Raw genomic sequence first — 26712 nt, forward strand, 5'->3', positions numbered from 1 at the left:
AAAGAGCGACCACCCCCAGCTTACAGCCTCAAGAATTGACTGACTGACTGCTCAGGGCCGACTCCGAAGAGGGCGACCCCTCCCCATCTTACAGACTACCTTTTATAGAGCAAAAGTCTGGCCACACATAGGTGGCCAATGAGATTGTAGTCATGTTAGGTCACATGCAGGTGGCCAATTGAATTACAATTTATCCTATAGTAGCTAATGTATTACTCTGGTCAGAATTGGTGCTCAAGGTTGGCGCCCAAACGGCGGGGTTTACATTCTTTGGTGGTTAGGGGAAAAGTATGTGTGTTTCTTACTGATTGGATGTCTCCACCTGGCCCGACTCGTCCCTATATTCTGGGCTCTGTTATCAAGAACTGGCCGACCTGGCCTTGTATTCTGGACTCTGTTATTAGAAACTAGCTGACCATATTTTACTGGTTTCCCAGACTTGCTTCTAAGTAAGTTTCTCTGGAGAGAGGGGGCAGGGTCAGTTTAAGTTGTACTGCACAAACAACAAAATGGCTTTTAACCAAGATGGAGTTGCTCTGGCTAAATAGGTCCTTACCCTATCACCTATTCTACTCTTAAAAAATTATTTTGCCAAGCTGTACATATTTGGATAAATACTTAGATAAAAGGAAATGCTGTCCAATACTCTAGCTGACAAAAAGTTATTGTAACTACAATAGGTGCAAAAAGAAAAATGATGTATAGGGATGATTGGTATCTTGAGACCACATCTAGGAAGATAACTTTCCAATGAATTTGAAATGAAAAAAAAAAATCACAAGGCTGAAATTCTAAAGAAAAAATATATAAATTCTTCAAATAAGAAGTTCAAATACTTTTTGTTCATTCAAGTTTGAATGTACACTTTCTGAAACCAAATAATATAAATTCAATGACTGTATAATTACAGCATAAAACTTGTAACTTATATTGACCATTGGCTGCATGGGATATATATATACTCGTATTAAAATTTTCATTTCTTTTCTCCATTTAGTAAATTCTAACCTACCTTTTTTTATGTTGATTCTTCACAGAAAAAAAAATTTTTGCTTCAATAAGAATGTTAAAATGTAAATGGTACTCTTATGTTATAATATTATTTTTAATTTATACATTTCAAATATTTACTAAGGATTAATATTATTATGATGAGTCTTTTGTACTACATAATGTCTTTTAAATATGTATTGTTAATATAAGGCTAGTGATAAAAGAAAGCATACTGAGAATAACTCTGAAGACCAGACAGGGCAGCTGTCCCTGGGCTCTAAATTACTCGCCGACACTTTAGAAAAGTAGGTAAACACTTTTTTTTTTTTTTCAGTGCTGGCTTTTTTTTTTCTCAATTTATTTATTTTCAGAAAAACGGTATTTATTATTTTTTCACCACACCCAGTGCTCCATGCAATCCGTGCCCTCTATAATACCCACCACCAGGTACCCCAACCTCCCACCCTCCCCACCACTTCAAACCCCTCAGATTGTTTTTCAGAGTCCATAGTCTCTCATGATTCACATCCCCTTCCAATTTACCCCAACTCCCTTCTCCTCTCTAACACCCCTTGTTCTCCATGATATTTGTTATGCTCCACAAATAAGTGAAACCATATGATAATTGACTCTCTCTGCTTGACTGATTTCACTCAGCATAATCTCTTCCAGTCCCGTCCATGTTGCTACAAAAGTTGGGTATTCATCCTTTCTGATGGAGGCATAATACTCCATAGTGTATATGGACCACATCTTCCTTATTCATTCGTCTGTTGAAGGGCATCTTGGTTCTTTCCACAGTTTGGCGACCGTGGCCATTGCTGCTATAAACATTGGGGTACAGATGGCCCTTCTTTTCACGACATCTAAACACTTTTAAGGCATTAAGGAGTTGTTCATAGAGAAATGAAACTCTATTTTCGTAAGTAAATACTATACTGGATTGGAAAGAATGATTCTCTTCTAGGCAACCTTCACACTTCCTAATTTTCTGAATTTGAATTGCTGTACCCAAATAATCTACCTGTGAGGCATACGTAGCATTGGCTTTTATGTGCTTCTTTCAGGAGACATGAGTTCACTCTACAACTTTATAACATGAGCTAGGTAACATGACTAGGAATTTGGTGTCCTTGCCTGTCAAATGGGAATAGCACCTTGCTTTCTGGTCACCAAAATTTGTGACTTTGCTGCTTCCTATCAAATGAGACAAATTTTAGGACATCAACAAACAAACAAACAAAAAGAAATACCAAAACTAGATACTAGAAAAGAGATTCCACCTACCTTTCATTTCTTCCTAAAAATAAAGTTCAAACACTATCCAAAAATAATATGGTGTATCTGTCAGAATTTGATCACTAGGAGCAGAGTAGAGTAGAGTCACGATGAGTGATAAAAAATACAAGATTTCATGTATGGCTTATGCATCCATGGGAGCTGATTAGCAGTCTAGGTAGGGCTATTGAAGTGTTTCTGGCACTAGGTCATGGGTCAGTAAACTGGAAGTTGGTATAGGAGAGGAAAAATACATTTTTTTCTCTACTTTTCTAAAATGTTGGTCAGGACCCTTCTAACAAAAGATAAATTAACAAGAGAAAAGCATCCAGATTTATTTAATGTAAGTTTTATGAGACACAGGAGCCTTCATAAAGAAAGGAAGATCTTAAGAAGCAGTTAAGCCCAAGCATTTTTATGCTAGGTTTAATGAAAAGGGGAAAGGGGGCAGGTGGAGTGTGACAGGACAGAAAGAGTAGGAGCTAAGTGTCATAAATTGAGGGAAACAGCAAGGGCTGTTCATTCAGATTCCTCTGGGCATCCTGGAAATGGTATTCCTTTCCTTTGGGTTTAGGGAGGACACCTTCCTCACGAGAGTTTTACGACCCGCTTCAGGGAAATGTCAGAAAGTCCTTCCTGCATATGTCATTTCTCAAATTCTTCCAGCTGAAAACATTCAATATATGTCAAGGTGCCTTATTTGGGGAAGCATGTCCTGAACCCCATCAGTGAAAAGGGCAGATGGGAATAGAACAGGGGAGACTAAGACTAACTGGAATTGTCAAGGACAGACTGGAACACTTACTTAACTCTCACCACCTCAAATTACAATGATGTGGATGAGATAAGCTCAAGATAAATTGGTGCCTCCCACCACGGAACTGCACAAGCACCTGGCCAGGATTTGGAGATGCTGAAGGAGGCAGTCTAGTGGGAACGGGAGAACATGCGGCCGGCTGCTGCCACCTGTCAAGGTCAGCCAGCATATGGGTGATAATGTGCGTGAGCGGCAACAGCACCTGCCCTACATCAACCTTCAGAGAATAAATAAAGGCTAATCCTTCTGTTTGGCTTTCTAAAGCTCATGAAAATTTCTCTGGTGCCCAACTGTTACCCAGACCTTACATATAAGGGAATTCTGGGAAATGTAGTTCCAGTTTAGTGATTTAAGAGCATACAAATTCACCACACAGGATGACAGTAGATGACTTACCTAAAACAGGACACTTGTGAGAGTGAGAATGAGAACTGTTAACACTTCCCTCAGGACAACAAGCAAAACCCAAGATTCGGACCACCCAGATATTATCCATCTTGCCTGTACTTTTTTCCTGGAAGATGAAAGTCTTCAGAAAGGTCAAGTTGGGGTGGTGGTAGTGGTGAAGTGATTAATGCAGGGTAATTTTTTTTTTTTTTAATTAACTGAGGCCAGAGGATCATAAAGGCTGCTGGAGGCTTTGCCCCCAAGCTTTTGCAGACTCAGCCAGGAAGCTCTTTCAGAAAACGGAGGGGTGCCCTGATGATTTAATGACTCTTACAGGATCAGAATGTGTAGACTTTGGTTGAAATTCTTTACAAACTTGTTTGTCTTATTTATAAAGAGATGACTTTTTCTTCTTTTAAATAAATGCAAAAAAAAAAAATAGAATTTCTAAAGAGATCACTACAAACTCAGACACTAGTAGAGATTAATGATTTTCCTCTAGGTCAGAAGGTACAGAAATAAGTTGTAGTAACTCTTGGCTTTTCTTTCCTTTTTTTTTTTTTTAAACATTTTTTATATGTATTTGACAGGCAGATATCACAAGTAGGCAGAGAGGCAGGCAGAGAGAGAGAAGGCAAAGCAGGCTCCCTGCTGAACAGAGATCCCCATGCAGGGCTCAATCCCAGGACCCTGAGATCATGACCCAAGCCAAAGGCAGAGGCTTAATCCACTGAGCCACCCAGGTGCCCCAACTCTTGGCTTTTCTTGCCTAGGAACAAGGGTCATTATTTATTAGCTTCTTTATCCATAAGAAAGAAAAAATCATTATATGGCTGTACCAGGAGGTCTCAAAGAAGCACATTTGGTAATTTTTGCATGCGTTCCACATACTTATTTCAAAACAATTTTGTAAGAATTAGATAAGATAATCTATGTAAAACATACGTGCCTGGCACATAGGAGGCACTCATTAAGCATTACTTGAATTTGAATCTTATTACCAGGAAGGAAAATCAGTAATATGAGAAGAAAGCCAGCAAGGACATGATGGTAGGAAGCATCAATTTCTTATGAAAGTCTTGCAGACATCTCCTGATGTGCCTTTTAAATAGATTTTCTAATGAGGTGTGCCATTTATCTACTGCTCTTGGAAATTAATTTCCCTGATTTTTTTTTCTGGCACTTAGCCCAGTTAAGCAGGTGCACTGTTTGTCAGGCTGTGAGTCTAGAGGAGTAAAATGATTCAGGGAAGACCCAAAGCCAATCAGAATGTATAAATTTAACATTTAATGGTTATGTATATATGTATATTTGTGTGTGTGTGTGTGTGTGTAGAGAGAGATGTCTGCGTGACTGTCTGTATATGAATATGTTATCACATTTTAGGAGTCTTGGAAGACCGAGACACTAAATGAAACATTTTAGGCTTTATCAGTTCTCATGTGCACTGAGTTTTCAAGTATAGTTGACATTTTGTGTGATTCTTATTCTGATTCAAGTCTTATCTCAAATCCTACTTTTCTGTTCAATGTCCCAGGCCTGTTTGGTCCTCTTGGTTCCTACATCTAAAAGGACACATTTCATTATCCAAATCCAGTCTGCTTATAAACACATCAAAGAAGCAGAAGTTTCTTTAGTCCAGTGATTTCCAGATCCTTGTTGAAATTTGTTGCTTCTTCATGAAATGAGAAAAAAGATAAAGAAAAAGTTATTTATTTTAAAGAAGTAGTCTTAATTTTATGGTGCCTACATTTTTCAGTCTTAAAATTCTCTTAGGAAAGGCTGATAATTACAGATATTATTTCTGCCACTGTTTTTAAATGACGTTCTTCTATAAAATAAAAGTTGGCAGTTTGATGTTGGGTTCCCGGTTTTTGCTGGTGGTGAATTACAAGGTCAAAAAACCTCGAAGTTGGATACCAGTGCTCTATACCACTCATTTGAACCTTACCAAATGAGGCCTTATGTTGCATTTATAAATTTATCCGTATAGATGGGTACAATTATAAATCATACCATCTGTTAACACCCAAATTTTTGATGGATCAGCCATTATACATCTTTCAGTGCTATGCTTAAATTCACTTCCTGAGGGGAAACCTTGCCTGAACTTTCAGTGTAAAACAAGTCACTTTGTCATACTTCCTCATTATATTATTTACTCTTTACTCAAAGTATATATTTACAAGTTTTACATGTTTAACTGGTGTGATTATTTTTTAAAATATTTTACTTCTTTATTTTAGAGATAGAGAAAGATAGAGAGCAGGGAGAGGAGCAGAGACAAGCAGACTGTGCATTGAGCACAGGGCCTGAGGTGAGGTTGCCTCCCACAACCATGAGATCATGCCCAAGCCAAAATGAACTGTTGGAGGATTAACTGACTGAGCCACCCAGGCGCCCCAGGGTGTGATTATTTATTTAAAATTCTCTTCTCCACTGATTTGTTAGGTTTGTAAGGAAATGGCTTTATTTCATTTACTTGATTTTTCAAGTGCTTAAAATCGTTTAGCATAACCTATGAGTTCAACAAACATTTGGATGAATGTTTAGGTGAAAGAATGAGTGAATAAATAAGGAAATAAGTAAAGGAAAGGGTGATAGCATTTTTTAATGCTCTGAATGCTGAGTAATGAGCATAGCATTTCTTTGTAAAATATTAGTTTATGATGATACTGATAATGTTAGTATTCACATTTAAAATACTTTTTAAAATGTCTGTTTCATTGATTGGACTTTAAGCATCTCAAAGGAAAGAATTGCCTTATTCATTTTAATAATCCTGCTGCTCTGTTTACCACCTGACACATATTGTTCAATAAAATTTGTATGATCTAAACAGAAGTTATTTGCTAAGCATATCTGGAGAGCAAACAAAGAAAAAAAGAAAAAAACAAATAAGCAAAGACACAAAACAGTAATAAACAAAAGAACACATGGACTTCAAGACCAGAACCAAAGCAAATGAAGGCAAGCTCTGAGTCTAGAATTTGGGGTTAGAATCCTGGCTTTATCGATCAGTTGCTGTGTTATCTTGGGGAAATTCCTTCATTCTCTCTAGGTAATAATAATACCTGTTTCATATGGCCCTATGAACCTTGAATAAGTTAATACATACAAAACACTTGGAATTTTGAATGGCATATGGTCATTATTAAATAAATTGTAGTTAGTACTATTTTAATTGGTTCTTTATGACCTTAAGCATATTTCAATATTTCAAGAAGATGAATAGGCATGTTTCAAAAAGATGAATTGACTACTTGATTTCCAATTTTTAAATATCATGTGAATATACATAAAGTCTAGCAATTACAACAAAGAAACCCAATGATTAAAGTATTCTATTTTATTTTAACATTGAGGCAATGTTCCAGCCATTCTGAAAGGGTTTGTTACTTATATGATATCGTAAGCACATAGTTCATGGCGCTACATACTACATTTTAATGTGTTAAAAAGAACTTCAAAATCATTTCCTCAGCTAATACTGAGCAATAGAAGAGCTAAAGAGACTGTATAACACAGTCAAGAGTTTTCAAAACTAAACTTTGACTCACCAAATGCATGTTTATTAAATAATTAGTCCAGATATGCTAACCCAAATCTAATATGTCCCTTCTCCACTGTTCTGTTGTTTGTAATATAACGATCCAAGCAAACCATCCAACTGGAGTACTGTGATATCTTGACTATTCTTATGCTACCAGAAAATTAATTCCATTGTATGTTAGCTTAGAAACAAATTTATGGAAATCTGTAAATCTACAGAAAACTTGCTTTTCTATTACTTGATAATATTATATTGAAACTGTGTTCATTTTTAAGTTTCATTTTTTTTTAAAGGGGAAAGCAAACTAGTTTTTTAATTAATATAATAGCATTTACACTAGGCTCATTAATGAAAGTATAGTAAGATTCACTCATTTTATTTAGATACTTGACATGGGTAAAAGAGTCAGCAGTTGTTTGTAATTTTGTTTCAGAATATAAAATGCCCTTTATTTGACATGGGTCTAGCTCCAGTAGGCTGGAAATATTCCAGGGTTAAATATTTGCAACAGAATTTGGCCAGCAAAAAATTGGTTGATTGGGGTCATATTGGGAAAGAGAGGTGAAGTGCACATCTATTTGCATTCCGTAGCACTCCTCATTGCCTCAAAAAGTTACAGTTGAAGAACAGCAAAGAATGACTTAGAAACATTGCCATGAAACTATTAAATATTGAAATAGTCACGTAATTTTAACTAAAGTTGCTTGTCTTTAATTTCATTAGGGTCCCATACAAATGTACATTTCTAAAATACTGAAATCTGTTATAAGTAAAGATGAGTATGGGAAAATTTGAATTGAGAAAATGTTAAAAAGCAGAAGGAAAATACCCATGCCTCAGATTTTGAATGGCAAGGATTGGAGCTACAGTGACTATTCAAATGTAGATTAGAAAAGTGACAGTCATTTCCTTGTGCAGTCAATAAAACAATTAGCTCACCAAAAGTGCTTTTAAATCAGGATCCTAGTTTTTCTTTGGTGTAAAAGCATCTAAATATCTAACATCTGCAAGTATTTTATTTTTTCAAAATGGTAAATCACATGAGTTTTATCTTTTAGAGTCTGATGTACTTCAAAAGCTTTGTGTCTGCCCTTTATTTTATTTTATTTCTTACATGGTTATCACTAAAAAAGAGAGAGGGCCTGATTATTGTAATATCATACTAGTAGTCTCCAGAGATCTGAAAGAGCAGAGAGAGAAATGATAGCCAGACAGAGAGGAAGAGAAAAGAAGATGCAGAGAGAAAATGACAGTGGTTTGGGAAAATATATTTATCTAGGATGTTAAAAGATAAACTGGGGCATATTCAACATGTTACAATTTTGAAGAAAAATTAAGTGGAACCAGACAGCACCAAACAGAAAGTGGTTATGAAAGCTCTGCCTATAGGAGTTAGAATACCTTCACAGAAAAGAAGTGGAAGCAAAGCAAGGCAGTTATTTGATGGACTGTAGCTAAGCCTTTGCCTTATTTGGTAAAGGCTGGTTGACTGTGATTGGCTGTCCTTGGGTTTTGGTTTCTTAACCTTGAGGCATTTACCGTCTTAGGTTTGGGTTTGCTCATGTTGGTTGCTAAAGCATTAGAACCATTTCAGTCTAATGACTTCCTTGTTTAATTATTTCAAATTAGGAGTTATTGCTTCAGGAAGATTTGGCTTTTTTTTTTTTTTTAAATGATGTATTTATTTATTTGAGGAGAGAGAGAGAAAGAGCAGGAAGGGGAGGGGAGATCGAGGGAGAGAATCTTCAAGCAGACTCCGGGGCTCAATCTCAAAACCCGTGAAATCATGACTGAGCCAAAACCAAGAGTCAGGCACCCAACCCACTGAGCCACCAGGTGCCCCAGGAAGATTTGACTTTTCAAATGGGCTCATTACTTTTGAAGGAATATGTGCATCTGGGTGTGTATAGAAGGGAAGAACCTCAAAGATACTTTTTCAATGTTAGTACATTTAAATATTGCTAGATGTAAATGCCATCTCCTTCCTGTATCTTCAAAACCTCCTCGTCTATTCCCTCCTTTACCACGAGTGTTTATGGGTTTTCTAAACTTCTTAAACTTTTCTAAATTCTCTAAATTTCCTTACTTCCCTATATCTCTATTTAGCTACTGTCTTCTTTTTTGTTTTTTTTTTCTCTCTCTCTCTAGCCAAACCCCTCTGTTAAGAGATGATCTGAAACTATTCTATCACTCTGCTAAAATGTCTTAAATACACACTTGACTTCTTAATGAACACATTGAACAAATCAACAAATTGTGAACTTAAGTGTGAACAACTTGCACACTTTACATCTTCATCTTAGTTAAACCTTTAGCATTAGAGCTACTGACAGCTACGTCCTTATTAAAACCTTATCTTCTTATGACTTTTGTAACTCTCTTCTTTGGTACTATTTGTTTCTTGCCCCCATCAGACATTACCACCTTGTTCCATTGCTTCAGTTGCAATGACTTTGCATTACCCAAACAAGTGACATGCAAGCTGTCATCATATTTAGTCTACTTATCTTTAATATATGGCTCTCAATTTAATAATAGGATCAATCTTCTAAAATTGCAAGATAGTAAGGTTTAGAGGATAAAAGCAGTGACACAGTTCAAACAATCGAAGCACATAAGGTATGTTTTAAAGAAAATACATTCTACCTACCATGAGAGTCAGTAAAACTTTTTATTTTGAAGGAAAAATGAATCTCAAAAGCATTTTTATTTTCCTCATCCTTAACCTCAGTGTCTCTCCAATTTTTCTAATTGCATGAGGTCATCAAGTTGAAGCAGTAAACTCAAGATTCCTGCCGGAGGTAGTTGTATTTCTTTCCAGGCCTGCCTCCTAGATTTGAAGTCCAGTTCATTTTCCAGGATTTTAAGTCAGAAACATGGGACTCTTTGTAAGCTTTCCTCTTCCCCCACTATCCATAAACACTCAGTGGTCAAAAATCACTCATTTAACTTTTAAACATCTGTTGGTTCTGTTCTGCACTCTATGCCTTATTTTTAGAATTCCTGCCTTGGTTTCCTCAAGATTGTTGTATCAGCCATGTGTTTTCTTTTTGCCTATAATCTTGCCTCTGTCTCCTTTTCATTCTGAGGCCAGAATGAAAATTGCAAATCTTTTTATTATTATTCCCCTATTAAAATTTTTAAATGTCGTCCTTTAAATATGAGTTTGCGTGTTGTCCTGATCCCTTGGCTCACCTTCCCTGCATGGGACAGTCGCTGCTCCTGCAGCAGCTCCAGCTCCTAACAAATCCTTCTTCAGCTTCTTCATTCTGGCATAGGTGCATTTTTAGCATGACAAGGTCGACACCTTCTTCTCTTTGGAGAGGGAGTTTTGGAGGTCCTAAGACTGATGCAATTTCCAGTTTGTTCTCATGAATCTCATCCCTTCCCTCCCACACTCCAGATTGCTCCATCTACTTTATGTCCATATTTTCACCCAAGGGGCTCTTCTTCTGCCTTCAGAACCTAACTCCACCTGCATAAGTAAAGATGTCTCATAGTGTGGTTAATATTAGAAGTACCAAGGGAAGGGGCACCTGAGTGGCTCAGCCAGTTAAGCACCTGCCTTTGACTCAGAGTATGACCCCAGGGTCCTGGAATTGAGCCCAGCATCCACCTCCCTGCTCAGCAGGGAGCCTACTTGTCCCTCTTCCTCTGCTTTTCCCCCTTGCTTGTGAGCTCTCTCTCTCTCTCTCAAACAAACAAATAAAATATATATGTTTTTTAAAAAAGGAAGTACCAGGGAATTTCATGAATCCAAGTTTCCATTTCACCATTTTGAGGACTGTTCATTGGGAGTAAGGATAACAAGTTCAAGGGAATTTCAACCTCTGTAAATCATCTGTATGTTAAAGAGCCAATTGGAGGAAAGTTACTCAGAGAAAACTGGTTTTGAGGATGCATCATTTATGAAATTCAGGGCAGGTGCTTATATACAACTTTTTAAACATCCTACTTTTAAAATATGTATTACTGAATATGGCAATAACATAGTTATCACTCATTTGTGGAAGCACACATTTAAATAGAGCAAAATGAGTTTTCATCATATTATTTTCTTTATAGAAGCATCTGAAAGATGCTCTATAGAAATATGACTTCATAACTTGATTATCCAGTCTCAAATGAGTTGACTTAATATTTACAATTTCTTGTTTAAATCACGAAGTGTTAATTAAATAAATACAAAAAAACTATTTTAACCTACATATTCAATTTCCAAGAGAATTTTCAACATATCTTGAATTCCACATTTTTGTCCATGCAGAGATCCTTGAAATGTTATTATACACTGCAACAGAAGTATCCAATGCAAAGCCTATACTATAGCAGCTGAATTTAATGTTCATTGGCCTCTACCTCTCCATTTTAATATTTCACTTTTATTCTTCCCAAATCCTTATTAGTTAGGCAATTCCACTCCAATGAACTCTTCGGTGAAAATCATTTTTTTAATTTTTAAATTTTTTAGTATTTTATTTATTTATTTGACAGAGAAAGAGCAAAAGAGCATAAGCAGGGGGATCGGCAGGAAGAGGGAGAGGGAGAAGCAGGCTCCCCACTGAGCAAGGAGCCTGATGCGGGGCTCGATCCCAGGACCTGGGATCATGACCAGAGCAGATGGTAAACATTTAACAATGGAAATCATATTAAAGGAATACTATACTTGGATTTAAAGAGAGGATATTAAGAAATGAGCTCTTCTTAAAATATTTCTTGGGTGGAAAAGCTGTCTTTAAAAAAGCTGTGTTAGCAATGCATATCAGTGGCTTAGTTGGTTGAGCCATGGGCTTTTTATTTTGGGTCAGGTCATCATCTCAGGTCCGTGGAATTGAGCCCCGCATAGGGCTCCTTGCTCAGTGGGGAGCCTGCTTCAGACTCTCAATCCCTCTGTCTGCCTCCCCGCACCACCCCCAACCCATTCTCTCTCTTAAAGAAAAAAAGCAAAAGCTATGTTAGTTTTTACAGATTATTATTATTCTGGTACAACAAAATATCAAGTGTTGTCTCAGAACTGAAGGAATCTTACAAAAATATAGCTATCCTCCAGGAATTTACAATGGAAAATAATGGGAAGATTTGGAATTCAAGTTAGTGTGTCTTTTACAAACTTTCATTGGCAGGATATAAATACACCTTAGAGATTAACTATGGAGGAATACATGTGCTGTTTCAAACATTTCCTGAATTCTTGACTTTCTTTTATGTGTTATATTTTTCACATGTTGGCTTTACTTTCAATTTGAAGTGAACTAGAGAATAAGAAAACCATAAATTCATGGGAGAAAAAAGGCATATAAGGGAGTATAAGAAATTGAAAGCCCTTCTCTTGTGATGATAAAAATTAAAGATGGCAGTTCTGACATCATTGAGTTCAACCAAGTTTAAGCTAAATGGTCTAACCCATGAGAAATTGTTTGAAAGTTACTTAAGACTGATCTAAAATGCTTTAAAGCACAATGTCTTGAGTAAATATCCCTTTGATAAGGACACTGACCTTAATAAGTGGATATAAAAGCATGTATTCTTGTTTGTTACTTCTTAAGTATCCGCACTTAGCATTGTCAATGCTGGAAACTCTGGGGCCTGAAGACTCAGAAGGCTATTAAGTTCATTTTGAGTGCTTTCCATTGCAAATGTGTTCTGGTTAAAAATAAGCTAAATTAAATCAGGATTTTAACCTTACATCTTTAGGAGATTGTTGACTATTATAAATTATGTCAAACCTCAAGTCTAAAATGTTTAGTAAGAATTTTCATTCTCTCAGTTGCATTTCTGATTATAAGAAACCTAAGAACACAGAGGAGACAACCATTGCTTTCTGCATATACTAACACAACATTTATATCTTTTTATCTTTTTACTTGTTTTACCTACTTATGTTCCCTTCTTCCCATCCTTAGGGGTAGCATGGGAATGAGAAATACATCTGAAGCTCTGTTTGGCACTGGTTAAGTTCTAGAGAATTCTGTTTACCCTGAACAAAGACCGAGTAATTTTCACAGTACTTCAAGCAAGAATTGTCATATGCTCAGAGCATATTAAATGATGCATGATTTGCTAATATTTTTCTTCACTTGGTCAAATTTTCACTAACAGAAGCAAGAGTATTCCAGCACTTATCTATAGTAAGAATGGAGAAACCAGTCACTTAAAATTGGAATTTTTTTTTAGGTCTGGAAAATTGACACTATATATTTTCAGACAGTTTTCTTCACATATCAAAATTAGAAACACCTGTATAGCAAGCCCGTAAATGGCAGCACGAAGTTGATTATATCAGGATAGGATATTGTACATAGTAAGTCCTGAATAATTGTCTTGAGAGAGGAATCTCTCTATTTCCTAGTCAATTTCATTTGGGTGCTCCTATGTTCAAAGTACACATATCAACATACATACAAATTGAATTTTTTCCAATTGGGGTAACATTTGTGACACTTTGAGAAGTCCTTACCTCAGTTTAAATCCAGATATTTAAATGTGAATATTTCCTGGGAGGTAAGGGGCAGTCACTAGTTCTTTCATGAGTCCTAATGATCACAAAACGGTATTTGTAACAGTCTATATTCATGGAGCACCACCATAATGTTTGAGTTAAATGGCTCTAAAAGCTGAATTGATAACATTTACTATTTCCTTTACTCTGCCTTAGGTGCTTTACCCCAAGGAGTTTATATACCGGGAGTTTGAGTCAAGTTCAGTAAATACCATCTGGTGCAGGCAGGGACTACTGGGCAAAAGGGTCAGAAGATGCCTAGGATTCCTATTCAATCACCATACTTTGGAGTGGCTTCGACAAATGCAGATGAGCAAATCTACCCCACCTCTGAGATGTTCTTTCCTCTGATAAGATATGCATAGGGCAATCTATAGTTGAGAGGGTAATTCATTTGGGAAAGGGTACCATGCAGTGGGAATTTAGGACCCAGAGATGTAGAGGGATATGGAAATGAGAGTGGTGCACTATGTGGAGACCTGAGTTGAAGCTGAGGTCACACACAGAGCTTGTTGCTAAGGTGAGGGAAAGCTTCTGCCCCAGCTAGAAAACTGAAAAAAGAAAAAAAAAAAAGAAAGAAAGAAAGACAGAATAAAAAAAAAAAAAAAAAACAAACCTCTGGCTCATTCAAGATTCAAAGACAATCTTGTTTGTTTCTCCACATTGACATTTATTAGTAACCAAGCACCATACTGTGTGCTTTGAATGTATTATCTCATATAATAATCACAACAATCTTGTTAGTATTATTACTCTTACTGTCCTTTTGCAGTTCAGTAAACTGAAGCACAGAAAAAATCATTTTTTTCCCACTGTATAATACTGTTTGCCAGAACTGGGTATATGGACTGTAAGCAGGCTGAATATAAAGATAACAGACGTGAAGGGGCGACTGTAGAAGAGTGACTTTGGAAAAGCAACGGCATCAATGAATTTAATAGACATGGAAAAAGCTGATCCTCTCAGCAACATACAGCTATCCGTGGGGGGAGGACTAGGACTAGAGTGAAGTGAGTGACGACCTCACGTTGGGTGCAAAATGTAAGGACTTAGAAAAATTCAGTAACTAAGATGCATGATTCTTTAATGAAATATTTAAAATTTCAAAATTAATGCAAAAGTCTGCAATGAACAAAATATCAAGATTTTAAATAAAGACAGGATTATTGTTACTATTTTTCTTTCTGTCTCTGCCTCCAATATGCCCTGGCATGGCATGCGGTAGGGGGCCTGAAGTTGAATGCTGTCAGTCTGAGCTCAGAACCCAAGCTTATAACTTTTATTTGCTGATGTTTATCAGGGTTTGAAAGGTAAAGAGGAGTCTTATATACCTTAAAGAATGTAAGACCGATGGTTAAGGATAATGGTGAAAACATGGACTTGGTTCTTTAGGAGGAAAGCAGAGAAAATGACTAATGTTAATATCCCATGTATGTTCCCATTTAGAAACTTAAGTATCTCTACAGTTTGGCTTCAAAGACAGAGGACCAATAAAAACTGTATTTAACTTTAAACTTTTCCTTGTCTCTCTTGCCTTTCTTGGCCCTCTTTTATCAGTGCCAAGAATCCAATTTCTGATCATAAGGAGCCTAGAGCAGTTTCCCCCGCATCTGGTGGTATATTTTTCTGTAAGAAATATAAGATACAATTAAAAGTGACTTGAACACTGAGAAACATTTCTTATCTCACATAACAGAAGTTCTAGAGGTAGGGCGATTATTCCAAGATTGGATAATTCAGTGCATCAGCAATGTCATATGGACTCAAATTCTTTCATTTTTAACCTTTGTCTTCCTCTGATTCACTATCAGCGGCTGTCTTTATAAGGTGGCTACAACAGCTCTAGGCTTTATGTTCCCATGCAACAAAGTCCTTGTTTCCCCTTTTAACATCAAGAAAACCCCTGCCAGAATCTCTCATTGACTATCTGACTCTAGAACCAATTTTGAATTCACATCTTTGTTTTTTTGTTGATAACAATATAGCAAAACCTCAGTTTTCTTATATTTGAAAGAGAGATAAAATAATATAGCTCCCTTGTTGGGCTACTGAAAGGGAAATGTGGATTAACATAAATAAAGTTCTAAGAGTAGTATCTGGCAGGTAATACACACTCTCTATGTTAGCTACTATTATTATTATGATGATCCTCAATGTAATATATTTAATTTAACTCATGGAAACATGCGAGGTAAGAAAATACAATTAAAAAAATAAACTCCTCATTGGGGTGCCTGGGTGGCTCAGTGAGTTAAAGCCTCTGCCTTTGGCTTGGGTCATGATCTCAGGGTCATAGGATCGAGCCCCGCACTGGGCTCTCTGCTCAGCGAGGAGCCTGCTTCCTCCTCTCTCTCTCTGCCTGTCTCTCTGTCTACTTGTGATCTCTGTCTGTCAAATAAAAAAAATAAAAATAAAAAAAACTTAAAAAAAACAAAACAAAACTCCTCATCAATAAAAGGTTTAGTTGCATGGTTTAGTGTTATTCCCATTGATATAATTTGGATGTGATATCCAAGACAGAGAGTTAGAATTAACTTGAGGACTACTGTCTTATTTAATATACACCTATAATCTGTATCTATTATCTATATGTACATCTATATTGATGTTTTTAATGTTGTTGTCCACATAACTAAAAATCAGAGGCTGCTCTCAAACCAGCAAAACTGACTTTATGAAAACATCCTGGCTTGACTATTTTAGAGCCAGGCAATATACATGTCTGCAGAGTGTATATACAGTGCATTTAAGCATAAGGATAATTAAACCGATATCTATTTTGTTGAATTTTATTGTTAAGTTCCTCAGTGAACATTTAGAAAAAAAAGGGAAATGGGGAAATGGTCTCAATCTATTCAGATCATAAAAATCCCATTTGCCGTATTCTTCCATTAGATATAAAATATACTAGTGCTAAAAAATACATTTAATGGTGCCATTACAATCCAGTTCCTTACATACAGTTCTTTAAAATTTTTCAATTGCAATTATAAAATTCCATTCCATTTCTGTTCTCTAAGGTTTAATCTCATCATTCAGACTACCATATCTTGCTCAAATGAAACTCTCCAGAATGCAGTAAAATAAGGTCCAAAGAGTAAAGTTATATTGTCACTGAATCATGGAGATAAATTTTTCTGAAACCAACATTTTGTAACTTGGCATCCTTGGATAGGGTGTGAATCCCCTGAAATAGAACATAAAAGTTAAAATTTCCCCAGAAATCCTTTCTCTCATATCACTTTCCCCCTTTTTAGTATATGTGCTGTCTAAGTGAGCGCACACTTTTCCCCTTTCTGTAGGATCTTACTCATCAGTGTAAAATGGAATATTCTCTCCATTTCAACAATGTTAAACAATGGAGAACCTACAATGACTCTAATGTTCTCCAAACATTGCCCAAACTCTGTCATTTACTTTATAGTAAAATGTACTTACCACCTCTAAATTCTTCTGATTTGGTCTTGAATGTATTCCACTGAAATAGCCCTTTGAAGGTCACCAGTGACATCCTTATATTAAATCTAAAGGTCTATTCTCAGTCTTCATCTTACTTGACCTGTCAGCAGCATTTGCCAGTTGAACTCTATACCCGTCCTCAAGACAATTTCCTCATTTGACATCTAAGACATCACACTCTTTTTTTTATGCTTTTCCCTCCCTGAATGTGTGTATATACCTCTGTCTCTGTCTTTCCATCTCTCCTTGTCATAATTAATTGCTGGTTCATTCCTCTGACTGATCTCTCTGTACTCTAAATGTTCATGTGCTCCTGGGTCCACTTCCTTGGTGATATCATTCAGTATCATGATTTTGGATACCTTCTATCCTCTACTAAACTCCTATGTTTCTACCTTCGGTTAAGACTTCTTTTCTGTAGGTCATATTGGGGTGTACGAAGTCTATATCTCCACAAAGATGTCTAATAGGTGACTCAAGTTTGATATGTCTAAAATTCTTGTACTTATATGAGACCCCTAAAAAACCCTGTTTCTCTCCAGACCTCCCCATTTCAACAAAAGGCATTTCCCTCGTGCCAGTTTTTCATGCCAAAAACCTTGAAGTTATCCTGTACCCCTCTCTTTCTCTCACATCCAGGAGCCAAACTATAAGCTTATCTGATTAGCTGTATCTTTTAAATGCATTCAGAAAATGACCACATCTCTCTCTCTCTCACACACACACACACACACACACACACACACTATCATCCTGATAGAAATCACCATCATCTTTCCCCTTGCTTTTTTCATTTGGCTCTTACTGATCTCCCAGTTTCCAACCTGGCATTCTTTCAATCCTCAACACAGAGAATGAAGTTACATAAATCAAATCACTTCATTTTTTGCTTTAACCTTCCAGCGACTTCCTATCTCCTTCAGAAAAAAAGCCTAATTTTAGAATCTTTAACCTTTAAATAATATCATATGTTGATATAATTCTATTCTTTTAAGATATCAGAGGGAGAAAAATCCCTGAAAAACTAAAAAAAGTTTCTAAAATTAAGGAAAACATAAATCTAAAATTTAATTTAGATTGATGAAAAATCAGTTGCAATTTATACCATATTTTTAGATACAGCACCTCTTCAATCAGATATTAAAGGCTATCTCTCTCCCCTCAGTAATTTTCATGTAATTAAAGTGAGAAGGACAACATTTTAGAAATACCTATTACGTCTATTTGCTTGCATTTTTATTTTTTAATCTTTCAGTTCCCAAATTGTTTCTATTTCTCAGGATATTAAAAAAAAATGGAAGATTTATAGACTTCAGTTTTTCCTAATTCTATCTACTGATGTTACTAGAAATTTATAAATTTTTAATTTTCAGGTACTGGGATGCCTGAAAAGAAGAAACAAAGTGAATCTAGCTGGAACCTGATATGAATACTACCTTGACAATTCCAGATTTTTACTGATACACAACAAGTTATAATAAATGGGCCTATTAGTCTTATTTTAGTCAACAGCTACTTAACACCTACTTGGAACTTATTTTTTGCCTAAAAAATTTACAGAGCTATCTTCTTCATGACACTTTCCAGTATAAGATGGGCCAACAACGATATCTTGTGTTCCTGAGCATCGTAACATAGGGTGCATATTGCAATTTGAATAACATCGATGTACACTATTTCATTCCATTCCTAATTTTGCCCTGTATTAAACTCTTATTTAGATTATAAACTTCTCCAGGACAATTTCTTTCTTGGTAACCCCATAGTGTTTTGTACTATAAATATGCAGTAACTTTTCTTTTTAATTGAATACACATGCATACTATGACAAAATATAGTTTCTGTTTCTGAGCACCCCAAAAAATTGTAGCCAAGAGACATTTACATTTATAAAATTGACATATTTTGTGTCAAAGGCACAAATCAGGTTAAATGGCTCTTCTTAGTTTTGGGGGGGAATGATTGTAAAATTTTTCTCTTGTTTTGAATTACTTTTAGCGAGCTCTCTTTCCAAGATTGGCTCAGATCCTCTAAAACTTGTGCACGATGCTGTGGAAGAAACCACGGACTGGGTCTATGGCTTCTTTTCTTTGTTGTCTGACATCATCTCGTCTGAGGGTGATGAAGAAGATGATGATGATGGGGATGAGGACGCTGATAAAGGTACAAAGAGCATAGAAACCCACCTAACTTCTCAAAACAAGATTAGATAGGCATGATAGTGGTTTGCTGAAGTTTAAACACGAATGAGCGCTTGGGTTAGGCTAAACCAAAATGCATACGATTCTGAGGTCTAACTGCATTATTGACTGACTGCCAAACTCAGTAAATAGGCCTCTATTTGGCTTTCATTTTACAGCTTATCTGTCATTATGGCAAAGATATCAGATTTAAATACTACCATTTGGGTAGCATTATAGTAGAAAGGGTCTTACTATAAAGGGTCAAACTCACAATAGAACCTCACATCTATATGCTTCTTTGGGGAGAAAATAGTAGCTATTTCTCATGTTTATCCTTAGGAAGACTGAAATAAGAGCGATAATTGATAGGCATATGTTCTCTACATGTAAGTCATATTCATGATCAAATAGAAAGCAATTCTACTAAAATCATAATCAAAAGTAAACTTATTGAACCAAATGGAGGTGTGGAATGGAGGGACATTATAAACATCACAATAATTATGCAACTAACCTATGTACTCTCTCATATATATTAGTAAACAAAAGGAAATAACCCCCAACCATATGTAAACTACTATTGAATGGATAGAAAAAAACAAAGAACGAAGCCTTATGATTCTATCTTTTACATGACATTTTTGACGGTCAGCCTTAGTCATCAGAAATCATGTATTCAGTCATGACTACCAGGAAAGCTGTTATTACAGCCCTTTCTCTGACTTTGTCTGAATTTGTATTTGTTTGGCCCCAGTGAGAGGTCGAGATGAACAATAGAGAACTGAAATGAACATGATATACGAACTATAATGTATAATTTGGATTGCTGCCATGATTTTATTGAACTCATAAAAGCGAAACTATCTCACATAAATGTACATAAACAATGTTTATACTTAAAAACTGGAATTTGGGAGGCAAAGTAATATAAGAGCTACTAATGTCAAAACTAATAGATGGCTTTTTTAATGAACAAAAGAAAATGGGAAAAGAGAGAGGCAGTATTATTCAATGCTAAAAGTGTTTCTAATTTACTGTTTTTGTCTTGGTTTAGGAGAAATAGAGGAGCCTCCCTTGAAACAAAAAGGTTGGTCGTTTTCACCTTTAAAAAATGTGGTAATATTGATCTTCAGCATGATTCAAATATATTTTACATGACTTGTAGCCTTAATTTATTTTTAATGTACAGTTTTGTTTAATGACTAAATTAAGATTTATAGTTAGGTAAAGAAATAGTTGATTCTTTCCAATGAGACTGACCGCACTCTTTTTCAGTTGATTATTTAATTGATGCCCTCTTTAGTAGATGGCAAATCTATCTACACACAGAGTCATGTGACTTGGAATTGCAGGAATGAAGAGTGAATTCTGTAGCCTCAGAAATGGCCCAGAAGCTGATGATGCCCCTGATTTTTATTCTCACTATGGCCAGATGTATTGATTTTAAATTTTTATTCTTTTCCTCCTTATTTTGTTTTCATTATTAATATTCTTCATCTTTAGGTGATAAATAGGGGACAGGGTGTGTGAAACGTATGGAAAAGAACAATCCTGGAGGCAAAGACCTCTCCCGTCAGTATGTATCATGTATCATCCCAAAGGAATAAAGTTACCTGGGTGTACTTGGATGCGGAAGAGACAGATTTCTTGTGGAAACATATTTGCTAGGATCTTCCGTAACTGACTGGGATGATCACAAATCCAAAAGATGGAAGCAATATGACTAGAAAAAAGGTGTATAGCTATGGGGCAAGAGCCTCACAGGGGCAATTATTTTTATAAGAAAGAGTAAGAATTGTCTAGAAGGGACAATAAGGAGAAGGGATACCATTCCTGAGTATAGTTGCTGTCACAGAGATACAGCCGGTACATAGCCAGACTTGATACAGTTGTGATGTTTTAGTTACTGCTGCACATGTTCAACAGCGGGTATTTGGGAGCGTTTACTCCAGGGGAGAATTTGCTGGCTTCTGTTGCTATCTGCTTAGACCTACTGTAGATGCAAACAGTGGGATCTAAATTGGGAGCTTCAGCCTTGTCGGAGCAGATGATGATTATCTCATTATCTGGGGCAAAATCCACTTAGTGTGTGTTAATTTGGAAAATTTGAATTTGTAACTTGTCCAACAAATGAGAGCTAAACTAGTGAAACCCAAATGTGGGAAAGTCGGAAATGAAAGTATTTAGGAAGTTATCAAGAGGAGAAGACAGGTTTCTTGATCACAAATCCAGGATGAGAACTCAAGCTGTAATTCTGCCATCAAATCCAGGTTTAGGATAAGCTTCTTGAGGTTAGAAATAGTTTAACAGATGACCTCCAGTGGATAGTGCCTAAAACATAGTAAAAGTTTAAGCTGATGAGTTATTAGTCATTATCAGGAAACAACAGTCTATGTATACTGTGTATTCCAATTGGAAATGGAAGAGAGAAAAGCAAATATTTTTTTTTACTTATAAAGTGAATTCTATAGGAATATCATAAGATCATATTCTCCATAAATCACTACCTAGAATTCAGTAAAGAATCTGTTCTTTCCTTTTGATTTGAATTTCCCTATGGGATTACTTCAAAATTGTTTCATGTAATGATTAACATAAAGTGCAGATCCACACAAAGCTGATTATTATTCTCTAAATTATTGCCTTGTTTTATAAAATCAACAGAAAAACTATTAAATAGTTGTTAGGGATATTTTTGAAAAAGATGTCAGTAATGTTCATTAGTTAAAACAATCTAAATGATATATGTATTTAAAACTGTGTAACACTGGGGCGCCTGGATGGCTCAGTGGGTTAAATAAAGCCTCTGCCTTCGGCTCAGATCATGATCCCAGAGTCCTGGGATTGAGCCCCGCATCAGGCTCTCTGCTCAGCAGGGAGCCTGCTCCCCCCCGCCCCCTCTGCTGCCTCTCTGCCTACTGTGATCTCTGTCTGTCAAAAAAAAAAAAATCTTTAAAATAAAATAAAATAAAATAAAACGAAGTACACTAATGTCTTGAAGGATTACTAAAAGAATTGACTTAAGATCATTCAAATATATTTTTTAAATAATATTACTCACAAAGTTGCATGAGAAAATGGACATCTAAGGAAACATCTTATATATCCTATCTTGGGTATAGAAGCTATGCAATAATGAACATTGGTTGAAGTGGAGTGAAGGAAATATATTTCATTATAATTACTATATTTTTTTACTTATAAGCTTTTCTGTTGTAGTGTCATAAAGACAATGAGAATTTTAAAGCAGTATGTAATATTTTGCAGAACATTTCTAATTATATTCTATGTTTAAAAGTGGACTTTAAGTATTATTAGAGAAGAGATGCTATGAGCTTATCCCCATTTTATGATGGATTTTTAAAAACATTTTCATATTTAAAAATTGTGCTTGGGGTGCCTGGGTGGCTCAGTGGGTTAAGCCTCTGCCTTCGGCTCAGGTCATGATCTCAGGATCCTGGGATAGAGCCCCGCATCGGGCTCTCTGCTCAGCAGGGAGCCTGCTTCCCCCCTCTCTCTCTGCCCGCCTCTCTGCCTACTTGTGATCTCTGTCTCTGTCTCTCTGTCAAATAAATAAATAAAATATTAAAAAAAATTGTGCTTTAAGAAGTATACATTTTTTGGTAATCTAAAATGACAGTGTCCTAAACCATTTCATTTTCATCCATTTAAATGACTTTCTATTGATCTCCTCATGAAATATTTTCCTTCCCATTCAGATATGTTCAACAATATTTAGCCATTTTATATAACCTAAATTATCAGTCTGTAGTATTGTTTATTTAACTGTCCTGTGTCTTTATGAAGCATTTTATTTAAATGCACTTAAAATGTTAGTTTTATTTGTCCAGTTGCTATTTTCATCGAATTAAAAACTCAACCACCCAGTTATTTATGGGTGGAGTTTGCCGTTCTAAGCTTATGTGGAATGATGGTCTAGTCAAATAATCTCATGGTTGCAGGATTGAGTATTAAACAGATTATTAATATGGATGAAATTTTTGAGTCTGCAATTCTGTGACTTATGTTGTTATATATATAAATACAGCTTTAGGGTATGAGATGTAGTACATAGTGTCTTTATACATCTTTATTTTTCAGCTTGTCAAAATTTTAAAATAATCTATTCTATTACCAAACACTACATGATGAGCGTCCAAGGCACTGAATCATTATAAAACATTATATTTTATTATATAATTATTCAAAACTTACAATTATGGAAATCAACAACCACTGTAAATCTTAGTTGTGTTGTGTATGGTAGGTGCACTTTGATTATTTGGAGTCTCCTGTTGTGTAGCTTCTTCACAGGAGGGTGTACATCACGGATGCTAGTGCCCCACTTTCCCAGATGTACACAAGTGTTGGTAACTATAAAGGAATGGAATTATATTTGTATGTCTTCCTCAAATAATTTTGCCTGAAAACACATCTAAATTCATAATAGTACTTCTACTTTACAACATAGAGAAATGTCCTTCACCCATCCTAAAATTGCTGGAATGTTCACCCCAAAGACCAATAGGCCTTTCTACCCAGGCCTGCATACATCTGCTAAAGAAGAATCATGGTGCTGATACAGGAGAGCTCTTTTTCTTGATGGGAGGGTCTCACACCAAAGATATGGTGGAGTAGAGGAGACTCGAGCAATGATCAGTTTCATTTAATGACTTTGCCTTTTATTTAGCTGCATAATGTGAAAGATCACGTTCCTCTTGAGGAAGAGTCCCATGAGAGCAAAGCAAAAATAATATAGATAAGAAATACTAAAAGCTAAAAATGCCTTTTAAGAATTTAAATGTAAGTAATTCTTTTCATTTATTCTCAATACTTGCTTTTAGGAAGTGCCATTGGCTTGAAAGAGCACTTTGAAACAACCAAAATGGTGTAGGTTACTGATGCTGATTCTTTTAAATATAACTGGGATATTTTATGAGACAGCCAAACTTTTAAAGATGCATTGACTAAACCCATAGATACCACCTTTCTGTGATACCTTCCAGATTTATTCTGCATTGTTCAAAAAAGGAATTCAAAATGTACTTTATGTAATTACATTATAGAACATTTAATCTAATTGTAGTCAAACCTTTCTATTTCATCTAATGTAAGGTGTTTAATATTTTGTGTCTCCTATTGACAAAAAAGTCATATGCTATTTGCAGAACCAATTTACTCTCTCTATATACATGTATTAAAGTACATATGTATATATGCATAATACATTATGCACCATTTGTTAATTATATGTATTTTTTACCTCCTATTAATAAAAAATATAAAACTATATACTAGCTATTGGTTTTAAATGCATGCATATATGTAAATGTATATATTTAATACATATTCTCTTTTGCTTGATAAGTATACAATTTTAAGATAGCTTACAAAATTATTAAAATTATTTATTTTATATTTTAAAGTCACTTATTTAATCCCAAAAGCAAAACCTTTGAATTTGATATCCCCCTCACACATATAGCTGAAATGTCAAACTCTTTATCATATCTTAGTTTCACAAAGAGTTTAAAATTCTACCTATTTATTACATGACGTTAGTACAAATAAAATAATTTACAATAGAATATTGGTTTGTCTTGTTTTTATAACTTATTTTCTAAAATAAATTTATTATATTAAATCTACCTCATTTTAGTCTTTTCATCTACTTTTAATAAAATGCCTTCCAGGTGTGTTGCAAAACTTATTCTTTCTTAATAATTATCTAAAGATGCAGACTAAAATTTTTTTGAATTACAAAACAAAATTACATTTTTTGAGAGAGATAAATTTGATTTGAGTAAGAGGTTTGAAAACAAAGCCTGGTTTGCCCATTAGCTAACATGACAAACGTTTTTTATAAATAAAGTGAGTAACATCCAAGGTCTAGATGAAATATACCTAAAGCAAGATGTACATGCAAAAGTACATAAGACAGTATCATTTTTATCCAAATTCATTACCATTTGCAATGTTTTGATTTTTCTTCATCCTTTCTGAGTATATTGGTTGGTTATGCAAGGTACTCCTGAGTGAAGGTAGTAAAAATATCTAGCAGTCGTTTGGTGGGTCTGATAAAATCATTTTATGTCCAGGAAATAGAGTAACAAACTTATGTGTGTTTTTCAAATTTTTATTTCCAATATAACTGAAGAAGTCATTAGTCACTCAGCTCAGAGATCATTGAGAATAAATTCCTTATTGATTCCCTATGTCATTTTACCATTGCTTAGAGAAGATTAAAAAAAAATAACATTATCATAATAAAATTGTCATCTCTGTGTATGTGTGGGTGCACGTGTGTGTAGTTTTATATACATGTACATGCATAAATCATATGTACGCATGTGTGCATACATGTTCATAAGGCTTTTCAACCTTTGTATCTTTAAAAAGTAAACAAGGTTATATTTGTCATCTTATCTAATTCCATCTGTAAATCATATTCACAAATACATGAACTAATTAAAGTTGTATATATCCCATAAAGAGAGCAATGAGTTTTCAATAAAATTTAAATTTTGTTTTTGAGGTTTAATAATACTTTAATGAAAATTTGTAAAATATTAACCTTCATATTCTTATAATCATAGGATATGAAAGAAATCCTAAATTTCAAAATATATACTTTTTTTTCTAAAGAAGTAGATAGTATGGTCAAGAAAAAAATCCCAATCATAAAAATATATTGTTCTTGAATGAAATTTTATGAGGGAAATGGAATGAAAATATGTATGAATTAAAAAAGAAAAATATACAATTTCCAGATGTTAAAAAAGCTTGTTTGTTATTTTAAATCCATAATGAAGAATCTCAAAATATTGTGGTACCATCCATGATGGATGGACCATCATCAGGTCCATCAACCCCATTTTTTTTTTTTAAGATTTTATTTATTTATTTGACAGACATAGATCACAAGTAGGCAGAGAGGCAGGCAGAGAGAGAGAGGAGGAAGCAGGCTCCCTGCTGAGCAGACAGCCCAATGCGGGGCTCTATCCCAGGACCCTGGGATCATGACCCGAGCTGAAGGCAGAGGCTTTAAACTACTGAGCCACCCAGGTGCCCCATCAACCCCATTTTTTAACCAGATGAAGCAATTTTATATTTAAAAGTAAAAATTTATAATAATCTATTAATTGTACTTTTTAAACCTATGATAAAAATTTAGAAGTTATATTCAAAATATAGAAGGAGATACAGTTTCCCAAAATTTTCTAAGGTAATGTCAAAGGAAAAATAAAGTTTCTGTAATGAAAATGAAAATTTTGTGCTCTGGATGACCTAAAGATTCTGAGTGAGAATAGAGGATGAAGGCCCAAGGTTCCACCATAGTCAATAATCACTTAAATCACCTTAAATAATCACTATTTCAGAGCACTGACATGTTTTATCCCTTCAGTAAATTTGTTTTTCAATAAACCTTTTTCAAATGTTTTCTACATGCTAAGCAATATGCTACGCAGAGGAGAACATGTAAGTCTTTGTGTACAGCATTCCCAAAAGTTCACAATGAATGTTTGCTAATAAGATAGTAAAT

At 35.2% G+C, this 26712-nt stretch overlaps 1 protein-coding gene across 1 annotated transcript in view; it reads left to right on the top strand.

Annotated features, from left to right (window-relative positions):
- Nucleotides 1-26712, top strand: part of TRDN (triadin) — a 379114-nt gene that overhangs the window by 52876 nt on the left and 299526 nt on the right. Inside the window, exons 3-4 of the mRNA XM_032339654.1 lie at nucleotides 18985-19149; nucleotides 20224-20256. Coding sequence (XP_032195545.1) covers nucleotides 18985-19149; nucleotides 20224-20256 — 198 coding nt within the window. The remainder of the gene's footprint in view (nucleotides 1-18984; nucleotides 19150-20223; nucleotides 20257-26712) is intronic.

The sequence above is a fragment of the Mustela erminea genome, chromosome 4, assembly GCF_009829155.1.
Source record: "Mustela erminea isolate mMusErm1 chromosome 4, mMusErm1.Pri, whole genome shotgun sequence".
In the NCBI taxonomy this organism is placed as follows: domain Eukaryota; kingdom Metazoa; phylum Chordata; class Mammalia; order Carnivora; family Mustelidae; genus Mustela; species Mustela erminea.